The sequence below is a fragment of the Abramis brama genome (assembly GCF_963993115.1).
Source record: "Abramis brama genome assembly, chromosome: 15".
Lineage (NCBI taxonomy): Eukaryota > Metazoa > Chordata > Actinopteri > Cypriniformes > Leuciscidae > Abramis > Abramis brama.
The window spans coordinates 27,401,034-27,415,823 of NC_139977.1; the positions used below are offsets into that span (position 1 = coordinate 27,401,034).

At 36.3% G+C, this 14,790-nt stretch overlaps 1 protein-coding gene across 1 annotated transcript in view; it reads left to right on the top strand.

The window, feature by feature from the left end:
- arhgap24 (Rho GTPase activating protein 24) overlaps positions 1 to 14,790 on the top strand; it is a 123,790-nt gene that overhangs the window by 43,178 nt on the left and 65,822 nt on the right. Inside the window, exon 3 of the mRNA XM_084136737.1 lies at positions 1,082 to 1,169. Coding sequence (XP_083992863.1) covers positions 1,082 to 1,169 — 88 coding nt within the window. The remainder of the gene's footprint in view (positions 1 to 1,081; positions 1,170 to 14,790) is intronic.

The window sequence follows — 14,790 nt, forward strand, 5'->3', positions numbered from 1 at the left end:
GGATCCGATTTCTACATAATAACAAGAGCTTTGTCGACTCTAATGCCGCCTGCGCTCTATTATACAGACCCCCAAGGGATCCATCTGTAACCTCTGAACTGCCAGCGCTGCTGATTTCTGCCTTCAGATGCCCAGCACACACACACACACACACACACACACACACACGTATGTATGTATGTATGATATTTTTATATTTGATTTAATATATGTGACCCTGGACCACAAAACCAGTCACATTGGTCAGTTTTTTTAAATTGAGATTTATACATAATCTGAAAGCTGAATAAATAAGCTTCCCATTGATGTATGGTTTGTTAGGATTTGACAATATTTGGTCGAGATACAACTATTTGAAAAACTGGAATCTTGAGGGTGCAAAAAAATCGAAACATTGGGAAAATGGCCTTTAAAGTTGTACATTTATGTTTGCGATTGTGCTGCATCCTCTCACAAAAATAAATGTTTTATATATTCATGGTAGGAAATTTGCAAAATATCTTTATGGAACATGATCTTTACTTAATAACCTAATGATTTTTGGCATAAAAGAAAAATCGATGATTTTGACCCATACAATGTATTGTTGGCTATTGCCACAAATATACCCGTGCGACTTGTGACTGGTTTTGTGATCCAGGGTCACATATATCATAATTATATAAAAATAATAAATCAAATATAACAAAAAATATAATACACATATTTTTATTTTAAACTAACTTAACCTAAGTTTACTTTTTATAAAAAATATTTGTATTTATATGTTTTGTTATATTTGATTTATTATTTTTGTATAATTTTGATATATATTAAATAAAACTTTATATTTATATATTTTTTTATATTAGTTTTTAATTCTATAAATTAAATCAAACTCAAATGAAATCTAAATCAAAATATATAAATGAAAAATAAGTTTTCACATTTGACTTTTTATTTTTCCTCAGTCCAACAATTCTTTTCTCCAATGCATCGGAGCTTTTTCCTTTCTGTGATTTATTTTTCTCGGAGGTCTTGCTTTCTTCAGCAGTTTGTGTATGACTATTTTTTTTATTTTTGGGCTTTTTGGTTCCTCTAGGGCACCATTTCCCTACCTGGCAACAGAGTCACCGAACATCCCAGCAATGGGGAGGAAAGCGGAAAGTTCCTATTTGAAGTCATCCCAGGTAAGGAGAAACCTTTTTTCCTTTTTTTTTTTACCATGTCTGTTTTTGCAATACATTACTTCTTTGGCTTTCATGATGGCACCCAAATGACCTCACTCGCGGAGAAGAGGTCTTCAAAGACATTCATCAGAGATAATGAGAACAGATCAACACTGGGCATCTCGCTGACAAACACAGCTGAATCCTGCTCCAGACACATGCAACACATCACAGGAAGTCTGTGTCATTTCTGTTCAACAGTCTCTTGCATTTGTTAACAATTATATAAATCTCTTGTCATCCAAACCAACCAATGTGTTCCCAAATAGATCCGTCTTTATAAAAGTTTTGGTGTGATTTGTTTTTCTCCCAAATGCAGTTTAGTGATGAATGATGCTGGATCTGCCACCTGCTGTAATTAGTTTACAGATCACGTGCTTCTTTCTCTCTTCGGGCTCTGGTTGTGTTTGGAAAGGGTTCAGATAAAACACAGATGTCCCTCTCGTGCGGTGGATGATGAATCACTGAGGACAGATGAGTGCTTGAGGAGCGCTGCTTCCTGTTGAGTTCTGGGGAACGCTCTGATAACATACACACCTACATACATAGAAAGTAAATAAATTACTTCAACAGAAATCTGCTTTCTAATAGCTGTAAATGTGGTAACACACACATTCAACAACACTTACGGTTACTGGTATTAATCGTTAAAAGATTGCGATCTTGATTTGAACACCCACATGTGATATTACTCCTAAATGACAATAGGCGCGTTTCCATTACAGATTTGTGCCAAACTTTTGCGATTTTTTTCTAAATGTCGACAAAAAACTATTGCGAAATGACGGCGTTTCCATTAACGATGTTATGCGACTAAAACTTCATTTTTTCCTCTCGCAATAAGTAAAGTCATTTCAAAAACCATGGCAACGGACGTTGGTAGGTTTATGTAGCCTACTAATCCCAGCCACTGCACTAGCCATTATTATATTCCTGTAATTATTTTGTCTCATATGAATTTAATAAAGAACTCTGTCTCGTATTCTGTCCAAACATACCGCGTCATCTATGTCAGGTGACCTATAAATGCGCAAAAACTGTTTCCATTGCAGTTTTTGCGAAATATTTCTTTTTCTAATTGCCTGAAAAACCACCTCATGCGAGCGTAAAAACTTTTTTGCGATTAATGGGAGTTTTTGTGAAAATTACGTGTTTCCATTAAGCGTATTTTCAATTCGCAATTTCAATTTGCGCAATATGAAGGGTAATGGAAACGCCACTAATGATTCGCCTGTGTCTATTGAACCTTCGCACTTGAACTGTCAGATCTGGGTTTGGCGCTGCCGCTGCTTCAGAGAGAGCATTTGTCATGTATAGGTATAAAACTGCTTAACAAATATCTTTTCAACCTTACAGTATGGTTATTTCTGTTACAAATATTCAAATTATAAAAGTTTTTAGTTAAGATATAAACACTGATGTCTACGGTAGCAATCAAAATAGAACAAATCATCTTTTTGAAAGTAAGGCGCTTAAAGTAAATATTGTATCATTACATCGTTACACCACTAGGTGGCGATGCGACAAATGACTGTTAAAAACTACGGCTGCATCTAAAATCACATACTTATTTTGAATTAGTAATAACTTCATGGTCGCTAAAAAAGCATGTTCTATATAGTATGAATGTGTGTAGTATGAATGTAATCTGTACTACATTCGCAATGTTGTCACTATCATGTGACCTACAGCATCAGTTGGGTCGCTTCACTGCCATTCACAAATCCTCTCCTGTGGCCTCATGGGATAGTAAAGTGTCCATCGTATGCACACTTCAGAATCTCGCCGGAAGAAGTAGGTCATCCGGGTACTTTTTGCCCACTCTTTTATGAGTACTGTGAATTCGGACATACTTCTTTTGTCGCATACTGTTTTTCACCTACTGTGTAGTAGGGAAGTATGCGATTTCAGATGCAGCCTAAATTCGTCATTGAATCATTCATTCAAGAGATTCATTCAAAAACGCTGATTCATCCAGTAATGAAAGAAGTGAAGACTTTATTCGCGAGTCATCGAATCATTCATTCAAACCGATTTTTTCTAATTCATTCAAATTAATTAAACATTTTTAAATAGACTGTTGCAATTAACATTTTTGTCAGAACCTCTTGTAAATGACGTTTTTTTAAGTTGTCTTCATAATCATGTGAGAATCGTGATCTCTTTAGTTATAGCTGAGTAGGTGAAAACTTGAAGGGTCATAAAGTGCACAGATAAATCATTTTAAACAAATACTGCAATAATCCATAATAAAATAACAACTGTAAATTTTGATTTCGTGGTGACTTTAAGTCTAAGTGATAAAAAATAAAATACTTTTTTTAATAAGGATTTCTACGGTGACATTCACATCACCTTCTGCGGTGGAATGAACCGTGTCTGTTGTCATCTGCGTTTGGTGAAGCACGTGAGCACACTGTGTCTTTGTTTCGCAGACTTGTGACCTTGTAGAAGGCAAAAAGTTAGTTTTAGGTCTTTGTAATGAAGCATTTGACCTTAATCTACGGTGACACTGTGGCATTTACATGAATAAGGCCTTTTTGCAGAGCAGATTAATATGACACATCACTTACTGACCCTGTCATCATGTTCTTCTTATTAGTGAAGGAGGCAAATGCCACGTTGTATCTATCGGCGATATCATCACAATCCCACGCGCCAGCCGGGCACCTGCAGTTGAGATGCACGGGAATGCTAACAGATAGCTCCTGGTATTACAGGCGTCTTTGGCCTGCGTGTAGAAATCCATCCTGGGCTGCGTATCCCCAGCGGAGAGCCGTGAGAGTGTGTGCACTGTGCCAGAAAACAGCAGAAACTGAGATTTATAGCATGTTTTCAGCTCTTTGGAAACGCAGAACGACTCCAACTGTCCTGCCAGCGGACTGTGAAAAACCCGAGCCATTGTTCAGCGTGTCTGTCTTAGATGAAGGCGTTTAGGAGCGATTCCATGCTTACGTGTGCTTTTCCATACAGTGGTGTTTTATCATCTTTATCCCGTTGATTCCACTGTTCATCTCAGCAGTATTTTGGAATATAAGCATAGTTTTTTTGCTGCACAGGCCATGAAATCACTTGTCCTTGAAAACGGCTTTTTGGAGGTAGTGTTGTAAAGCTCAGTTCATAAAAGAGGGTTGTTAAAAGTGCATTTAATTTCCTCTCGTCTTTCATAAATACAGATGGGAGTGTTTTGTGTAGGGATAACATGGACTGAATTTCAATTCTTGCCGTCTGTTAATTTGGTTCCTTATCATGTCATTTTGACTCGAAACATTTCTCAGAGCTTTTTGTTAGGGATGCGTGGGGAAATGTGGGGTCTCTGTTATAGGAAAGAGCTCATAAAGAGTTAAATATTTGTCATAATCTATAGCTCGATCCCTTTAAGTTTGCAGCAGATGACAGCAGAAGAAATCTAAAATCTAAAAAATTGACAGAAACGGCCGTCTATTAATATATATCTGCCAGTAAATTAGGAATTATCACATGAGCGAGAGCACTGTATTTCTGAATATTTTATATCTTAATAGGCGGGAAAACATCACGTTTGCAAGAGCAATGTTGCTTTTATACAACAGATCAATAATTTAATAATCACATTTTACATAAAAAATCACAGTACTTTGTCTGTTTTTGTGCTGTGCTAATGAATCATTTGATGAATCATTTCAGTGAACGATTTAATGACTCCCTCAAAGATGATCACTCTTTTCATTTTTGAATAAATCTGTATTTTTAATGAATTTGCTAAATGATTCAGTGACTCCCTCATGAAAATAGTCACTTGTTTTGTTCCTGAACGAATTACGCTGCGTCCAAAATCGAATACGGGAGAGGATTTGTGAATGGAGGTGAAGCGACTCAAACCAAATTTAGTACTATACTATACAGTGTTTTTGAATGAATCGGTTTAGAAAATGATTCAGTGACTCCCTCATAAATGAGCATTTTTGAATGAATCGGTTTAGAAAATGATTCAGTGACTCACTCATAAATTAGCGTTTTTGAATTAATCTGTTAATGAAATGATTCAGTGACTCACTCATAAATTAGTGTTTTTGAATTAATCTGTTAATGAAATGATTCAGTGACTCACTCATAAATTAGCGTTTTTGAATTAATCTGTTAATGAAATGATTCAGTGACTCACTTATAAATGAGCGTTTTTGAATGCATCGGTTTAGAAAATGATTCAGTGACTCACTCATAAATTAGCGTTTTTGAATTAATCGGTTAATGAAATGATTCAGTGACTCACTTATAAATGAGCGTTTTTGAATGAATCGGTTTAGAAAATGATTCAGTGACTCACTCATATATTAGCATTTTTGAATGAATCGTTTGAATGGACGGATGATTGATTCTCTCATAAAGGCAGTCACTTGTCGCTACCCAACTCGAAGAGATAGAGATGTTTTTGTACCATTGTGTAGTACCATGGCTTTTGGGATATGCAAAATAATTTCATAGAGCTTGAGACTGATTCACTTACAGATTCAGCACACATTCTTGGATTCGTTTCTGACCGATAAAAAGCTGCGCTTATCAACATAAATTACGTTATCTGTCAGTCAGGTCGAAATGTTAATTTCGAATGTTCCACAGTGTAGTATAGGAGTCCTTTCCAATTTCACAGGCCTGTTGCTTTGGATTTCAGACCAGCGAGAGAAAATCGAGTACCTCATGAACGCCAAATAGGATTTTAATTAAAACCTTTTTTTCTTGAAAGTTTTAATATGTGGGGTTCAAATTTACTCCATCTGTTGCTGCAGTCCAACAGCTCATAATACGTTTCTCTATCATGCAGACAAATCTATTGTCATAATAACGTGAATAATTACCTACCCAGTGAACACCAGAATGAAATATCAGGCCTGGTTTCGCAGAGCATGGTGATCGTACCACAGCATGACAAATTTCACACTGATTTTTTTCTGGAAAAGCAAATTAAAACAAACACTACACTGGCAGCTTTGTTTCATAACTCCAAACCAGACAGAAAATGGATCCTGCCTCATAATCTTTAATCATTTCCCCATCTAGACCGCTGTTTACTCACTGATTCCTTATTTATCAGTTTCTAATTTATTTATGACTCAGTGACATCCAGTGATAATAATGGGGAGCTGAGAGAAAGCCAAGCTAATGCAGACAAACCTGCGATTTGAAGATTCCTGCAGGAGTATCTGTGGAATAGTTGAAGCTGACGTGAGTTTGTGTTCTGTCATGTGAAGTTTCTGTTTCACAGACACGAGTGTGATTCAGGCAGTCGGAGCTGAAGTGGACAGAAACCTTGCAGATGAGGAACTGAATCTGTGTTTTCAGAGAACACCTGCAAAATCATCAACTGAGACATTGCTTTCTTTCTTTTGCTTCTTCATTCCTGTCTTTTTTTCACTTTATTTTTACAGTTACACTTTATTTTGAAGTGACGTAGTGACATTGTTACTCAAATAAGTAGTGAGTAATATTAATTAATTTGCACTTACTAGAGTGTTACGGTTAGGGTTTGGTTTAGGGTTACTTGTAGAAATTCACTGTTATTATTAAATACATGTGGTAACGTGTAACCACGTCACCTTAAAATAAAGTGGTACCATTTATTCCTTTTTTCTTATGCCTTTTTTTTTCTTTCTTTCTTTCTTTCTTTCTTTCTTTCTTTCTTTCTTTCTTTCTTTCTTTCTTTCAATTGTTTGTTCGCTTCATTTGTTGGTTCGTTCAGTTCTCCATTTTTTTGTCAGTTTTTTCTTTCGTTCGTTCTTTCTTTCTTTCCTTCCTTCTTTCTTTCAATTGTTTGTTTGCTTGTTAATTTGATTGTTCGTTTAGTCCTCCATTTTTGTCAGCTCTTTCTTCCTTCCTTCCTTTCTTCCTTTCTTTCTTTCTTTCTTTCTTTCTTTCTTTCTTTCTTTCTTTCTTTCTTTCTTTCTTTCTTTCTTTCTTTCTTTCTTTCTTTCTTTCTTTCTTTCTTTTAATTGTTTGTTCACTTGTCAGTTCTTTCTTTCTTTCAGTCAATTTGCTCTCTTTCTCATTTGTTTGTTTGTTCTTTTTTGTCATGCCTTCCTCCATCCATTCATTTATTTACTTGTTCATTGGTCGGTTAGTTCATTCATTTGTTACTTTGTTCATTTATTCCATTCCTTAGTTCTTTCTTTCTTTCTTTCTTTCTTTCTTTCTTTCTTTCTTTCTTTCTTTCTTTCGATTGTTTGTTCGCTTCTTAATTTGATTGTTCGTTCAGTTCTCCATTTTGCAGTTCTCCATTTTGTCAGCTTTCTTTCTTTCTTTCTTTCTTTCTTTCTTTCTTTCGATTGTTTGTTCGCTTGTTAATTTGATTGTTCGTTCAATCCTCCATTTTTATCAGTTTTTTCTTTCAATTGTTTGTTTGCTTGTTAATTTGTTTATTCAGTCCTCCATTTTTGTCAGTTCTTTCTTTCTTTCTTTCTTTCTTTCTTTCTTTCTTTCTTTCTTTCTTTCAATTGTTTGTTCGCTTGTTAATTTGATTGTTCGTTCAGTTCTCCATTTTGTCAGCTTTCTTTCTTTCTTTCTTTCTTTCTTTCTTTCTTTCTTTCAATCAATTCACTCTCTTTCTTTCTCATTTGTTTGTTTGTTCTTTTTTGTCAGTTCATGCTTTCCGTTGTTCCTCCATTCATTCATTTACTTGTTCAGTGGTCAGTCAGTTAATTAATTTCTTTCTTTCTTTCTTTCTTTCTTTCTTTCTTTCAGACCTACATAAATGAGAGCGTAACGGAGCGATTGTTGAATCTCCTGCGGCGAACTATTATTCTCACCTTTAGAATGACTTAATTACAGCGCATAACACCTCCATCTCATGCACTGGCAAGGCCATGTGACTTCTAGAAAACAGTGTGCGGTTTAAAACATGGAGGTTGTGAACTCTTGAGATTTACGATGGCTGTAATCTCATTCTGAAGATGAATGTCAAAGTCAGGGTCAAAAAGCTACTGAAACCACAGGACCCTGGGTCGTTACTTACTGTTCAATCACAGTGGCTACGGCAGCCAAATGGATCAAACCCGAAAACAAAGGGGAACTTAATACAGTGGCAGATTTATTTGGGTATTTATCTCTCCCAAGTCCCAACAAATAAAAAATGTGCAACATGCAAATCAAGATATCAGATAACACTTTTAATTTAAGACACTGTCTATTTTAGAGCTGCTTTACTATTATTGTATAAAGTGCTATATCAATAATGGTGACTTGACTTGAATAAAACAAAACACTACCTCATGCTTAACCAATACATTTTTGATGCACATTTAAGGTCAACTAATTTAGCATTGTTTATTGAGATGATATATGATTAATGAACGTTATTATAAAATATGAACAAAACATTATTTGTCTCTGAAGTTCCACTGTTTTTCCATACTCTCTGATGACATGAATCCGTATAGAATGAATCAGTGTTTTACCCGGACGGGTCTCATCAGGGGGTCCGAGGGCGACACAGGAATCCAGGGGCTTTTGTCTGAAGGTCGTGGCTGTTTATTTACGCTCTTGCTGCTGTCTGTGTGTCTTCGCAGTGGAAAACGAGTCGTGTCCTCTCGTTTACCGCCAACTGTGCAGACGTTATTCTTTGACTTGATCGCTGGTAATTTGCATGGCAATTTATTTCACATTTAGCTTCGACTCCCTGCCAGGACGGTCCTAATGTAGCGAGAATCACTAACAAGGCAAGTTTGACTAATGCATGTGTGCATGAGACTCGGATTTCAGTCACCAACATCGGTTTAAATCCAGGTGCATTGTTTTATTGTAACTGGTTTTCTACGGTTGCTATTATTAATGAAGTATTTGCAGTTGGTTGATGCCATGCATACTTGTGTTATCTCTGCTAGAACAAATAAAAATAAAAAGCCTAAGCACTTTTCAGCTGGACAGGGCAGGGAAACCACTTTAAAACCAGCTTAGACCTTCCCGTTTAAGATGTGGTTTTGCTTTTTAAACATTTCTAATATTAAATTTAAAGGGATAGTTCATCACATCTTTTACTCACCCTCATGTTGTTCCAAAACTGTATGAGTTTGAAAACAGAAGAAGATATTTTGGAAAATGTCGTTATCCAGATACTTGACGATAGCCATTGACTTCCATAGTATTTTTTTCATACTGTGGAAGTCAGTGGTTACCTTCAAATGTCTGGTTACCAACATTCTTCAAAATATTTTCCTTTTTGGGTGAACTATCACTTTAAAATCTTTCATTGACTGACATTGATAGAATATTCCAATTCTGCCAATGATGATGTTATGAGGTCATTTTTGTATGCTGAATTGTGATTGGTTAATAACCTGTAAAATAATAATTTGTTGGGTAATAATGGAATCTGAACAATAGAGTGCAACAGTCACGTTCTAAAAAAAAAAAAAAAACTCCATTCTTTTTGGAACTTATAAAACTTTAAAGACAGCCTTACTGTGTCTGTGAGTTACCAGGTTGTTATTTGATGGTATTTGCTTCTGTTGAAGACGTAAGTCCGCATTATTTCATCTTATTTTTAAAATAATTGTTTAAAAACAAATTTTGTGGTGAAAAGTTACATTACCCATGATGCTGTACAGAAAATTCCCCCAATCAGAGAGTCGAGACAAGATATATAGAGATATATATTTTATATATATATCGTTTTTTTTTTTATTATGCTGTTCGCAATGCTTCATGGGATAGTAGTTCTTTCTATCACTAAAGATGTAATGTACACAGTCTTGTACCTTTGTATTTTTGTATGATTTTCAAATTTTGCTTGAAATCAAAGTTTATAAGGTTATGATTCACCTTGTAGCTGGTTGGCTTGATTCATGCCTTATAACGCTTTAACAAAGACTTTTTTGAAATCCCTATGGGAGAAATGAATGGAAAAAATACTTCCGGAACCAACACCGCTGAAAAAGTGTGCGGGCTCTGTTGCACGCTATAATTAAATAGGGAGTTATTCTGTATATTTAATAAAAAGTTAATACTAATTGAATACTAAGTGAACAAAATATTCACTTTAACTCAGTTTTTCATTATATACTGTATACAGTATATCAGGGTCATTACATTTTGACACATTAGCATAAAATATAAGTTAATGTAATGAATCATACAGATACATGTGAGTTTTGCCTCAGCGTATTATGGACTTAAATATTATAATATTGTTTTTTTCCCCCACTCACAAAATTCATTCTAAATCCGTCATGCCTCTTAGCTGTAACTTAATTCTTTGGCGTGGGGTGAGAAAGAAAGTGCTATAGATGTACGTCTGCTGTGTTATCATCCAATGTCTCTCAGACCCCTCCTTGCATATCTTACATGCTTTAAGAAATATGATAGTCATAGGCACGTCGCCACAGGCTGTACATATATTATCATAGACCAGGTGAAAGGTCACCTAGCAGGCAGAGATTTTTCTGTTGTTTATGAGATAGTGGAGAATGTACGGATAGAGATACAGATGGAAAATACATAATGCATGTTTATACACTCTAAAAAGACCATAAAAATAGGGCCCAATGTACTTTTCCATGTTGATTTCTCACAGGTGTTTTACCAGTATTTTATACACAGGTACCTTTTCCGTTTTTCTGTGGATGTTTTCTTAGTGTAATTCTTGGACCAGTACTATAATAGTTTAAATAGTTTTCATTCTCTCAAATAGTTTTCATTCTCTCTAGCAAATAAACTTATGAAATATTCAATTCAATTCAAATTTATTTGTATAGCGCTTTTCACAATACATATTGTTTCAAACTATGCTCGGAATACAGTCATAACCCATTACAATCAGTTTTAAAAAGACACACTTTTCCAACCAAAATGTTTAATCAGAGAGAAACTTAATCAGAGACTTATATAATGCAAGGTTTCTCCATAATTGATTTAACATTTAGTTTGAAACATCCTTGAACGTTTGTATTGGACCATTAAAACAATCATTAAAAAAGAAGAGTATGAAGCAACCTCTCTATGGCTAAAAGCACACCTGTACTAAATTTTCATTATTCCTATTTAATTATTTTTTAGATGTGTGCCGTATTTTCTTTGTGCACCTGTCACACTGTACACAGGCCTCATGCAGTGAGGTTTTCACTTTCCTTTCACAAGGTCAGGAAGAGCATGTCGTAACAGCTTAGGGTCACTGCCTTTGACCTTTAGCTGTATCATCTCCATGGCAACAGCTGATGACATGCAGCTCAATTAGCAAAAAGACCTTCAGCTGTTGCTAACACAGTGTGGAGACGTGATAGTTTAATACGGCCTGAGCTAATAAAATGCATATTTTATTTTAGCTGTCATCTAATATTGACATTATTCCAGATGTTTTTTGTTTGAAGAAAACTTTAGTTGGATCCTCTATCCTGGCACAATCAAGAGAGTGGGTTAATTTTCCATCTGTTCTGCCACTGTAAAACCTTAGTGGGAAATTTGTATTTGACAGATGGCGTCAGGGAAAACAATCAGAGCCACATCTAGAGGATTCTAAAGCCAAGAATCTCTCTCTACTGTCGCATATTTTCAGAAGTGAGCTTGCAATATACAGACAGGATCCAAAAATGTACTTTATGCAAAAATTTACTAAGCAAAAATATTTTTTTACTGCCACAAAACGTATTTACGGTTTTTGAACTGAAGGATTTCCACAGATGTTTGGATATATTTAAATTTGTCTGAATAAAGATCCTAAACAAAGGCTTTTTTTCACATTTAAACATTGATCAATGAACATAAACAGAAGCTCAACCGAACCTGCTTAACACTAGAATGAATCTCATTGGTTTTTGATGAAGCTCAAACGTGCTGCGTAACACATGAGAATGAATCTCATTGGTTCTTTCATGTCAAGCGAACATGCTTGAGCTTACGCTTACCTCATCTAATGTGGGAGTTGATGAATGTTTATATGTGAATAAAAGCCTAAATTCAATCTGTTTATCAAATTAAGTGATCAAGTCTCTTCAGAATATTTGGACTTAACCGATCAGTTCATATGGATTCGTTTTATGATCTCTTTATGAACTTTTTGAAGAGTCAATGTGGTAGTTGCGTAGCTGTCAATGGAGGGACAGAAATCTCTCAGATTTCATTAAAAAGATCTTCATTTGTGTTCCGAAGATGAACGAAAGTCTTACGGGTTTGGATCAGTCTATGGTTTATTCAGGAACAATAGGGGCTTTCGCTCCCGGGAGACGATTTCATAATTCATATAAATATTGACGGATATACCTGCTTTTTGGCGTGTTCAAAATTAAATATAATAATAATAATAATAATAATTTGTTACATTTATATATAGGTTATACAAATATAGGTTCATCTTTGTTAAGCTGTATTTTTTTAGTTTATTAAAATTATTGAAAGACAACAGCAGGAATATTAGGCTGCTGTCACTAAGACCGAATGTACAGGCCGAATATACTGACACACATCTGGTTTCTTTCTCAACTGTTCAGATAACAGCGTGCGAGTCCTGATTTTTGCCTCTTCCTCCGCTTTTAAACTTGTTTGAATGTGTAAATTGGTAAGACAAAACACGTCCAAATGATAAACTTGCTATGATGGTTAAACATAGCAGTTAATCTGCTAATCACATGCGTGCCGAATCGTTGGGACTGGTCTGTACGGATCATGGATCAACTGCGATCCGTTGCAACCCTCATAATTAATGAACGCACGTATCATCATGATTGCTGTCTTACCAGAGATGGAGAAAAATCTTACTCCAGTAAGTAAACGTGTCCCCAAAAATGTTGGTACTCAAAAGTGCTTCCCTCTACGTTTTCTGCTGCGCGTCGTTTATTTTTACCACGCATGCGCACCCGCACACCAGTTTTATGCACCCCTGGCTATAATCACGGCGTCTTCCATCCACCAGTTGTTGACGTTGTTGAATGCCATGCTTAAATGACGTCCCTATTGGTTGGCTTATGTCACTTCAGAGTTCGTACTGGTGGTGCGAATGCAACCAGGAAAATGGCCTAGAGGAAAATTTTGTTCTTGGCGGGCCGTCCTGGTGACTAGTTCCTATAACTATCTGGTGCGAAAGCCCCTTTTCATTGTGAGTCTCTAGTCGGTTTAAATGTCCAAAACATGTTTACATCCTTGGAAACAATTGAACAATCCATTTTAATGATTCAATCGAGTACTATGCAGAAATTATGAGGATGCTATTTCATCATTCATAGTTTCAATAACTTTATTTGATGAGAAAAAGATGACCTTTTGGATGTTTCACAGCTGTCCCAGAGAATGTTTCTGGTCTTTTGTGACATTCCCGTCCGTTCCAAACAGATGGAAAGTAGAAGCGCTTCAATGGTCAAAGCTATGAAGGACCCCAAAGAGAACCGGCATGAACATCGGACAAACAAATTCCCGAAAGCTAAATCTGTCCTACAAGAAGAGAAAGGGCGAGGGAACTTGCGATATAGAAGAAGACGGAACAGAGATGTCTATTGTCCTGACTGTGCAGACTGGCCTGTGTCCAGGTGTGTGTGGCCCGCTAAAGATTGCGTGAAGGAGCTCATTCTAGGGGTGAAACAAGCTGACCTTTTCTCCTGTCCGCTTTGTATAGAGATACATGCTACTGAGCTTCACACTAGAAATGACTTGGGAACCATTGGTTCCTATATGTATGTATATATATACAGTGAGGAAAATAAGTATTTGAACACCCTGCTATTTTGCAAGTTCTCCCACTTGGAAATCATGGAGGGGTCTGAAATTGTCATCGTAGGTGCATGTCCACTGTGAGAGACATAATCTAAAAAAAAAAATCCAGAAATCACAATATATGATTTTTTAACTATTTATTTGTATGATACAGCTGCAAATAAGTATTTGAACACCTGTCTATCAGCTAGAATTCTGACCCTCAAAGACCTGTTAGTCTGCCTTTAAAATGTCCACCTCCACTCCATTTATTTTCCTAAATTAGATGCACCTGTTTGAGGTCGTTAGCTGCATAAAGACACCTGTCCACCCCATACAATCAGTAAGAATCCAACTACTAACATGGCCAAGACCAAAGAGCTGTCCAAAGACACTAGAGACAAAATTGTACACCTCCACAAGGCTGGAAAGGGCTACGGGGAAATTGCCAAGCAGCTTGGTGAAAAAAGGTCCATTGTTGGAGCAATCATTAGAAAATGGAAGAAGCTAAACATGACTGTCAATCTCCCTCGGACTGGGGCTCCATGCAAGATCTCACCTCGTGGGGTCTCAATGATCCTAAGAAAGGTGAGAAATCAGCCCAGAACTACACGGGAGGAGCTGGTCAATGACCTGAAAAGAGCTGGGACCACCGTTTCCAAGGTTACTGTTGGTAATACACTAAGACGTCATGGTTTGAAATCATGCATGGCACGGTAGGTTCCCCTGCTTAAACCAGCACATGTCAAGGCCCGTCTTAAGTTTGCCAATGACCATTTGGATGATCCAGAGGAGTCATGGGAGAAAGTCATGTGGTCAGATGAGACCAAAATAGAACTTTTTGGTCATAATTCCACTAAACGTGTTTGGAGGAAGAAGAATGATGATGAGTACCATCCCAAGAACACCATCCCTACTGTGAAGCATGGGGGTGGTA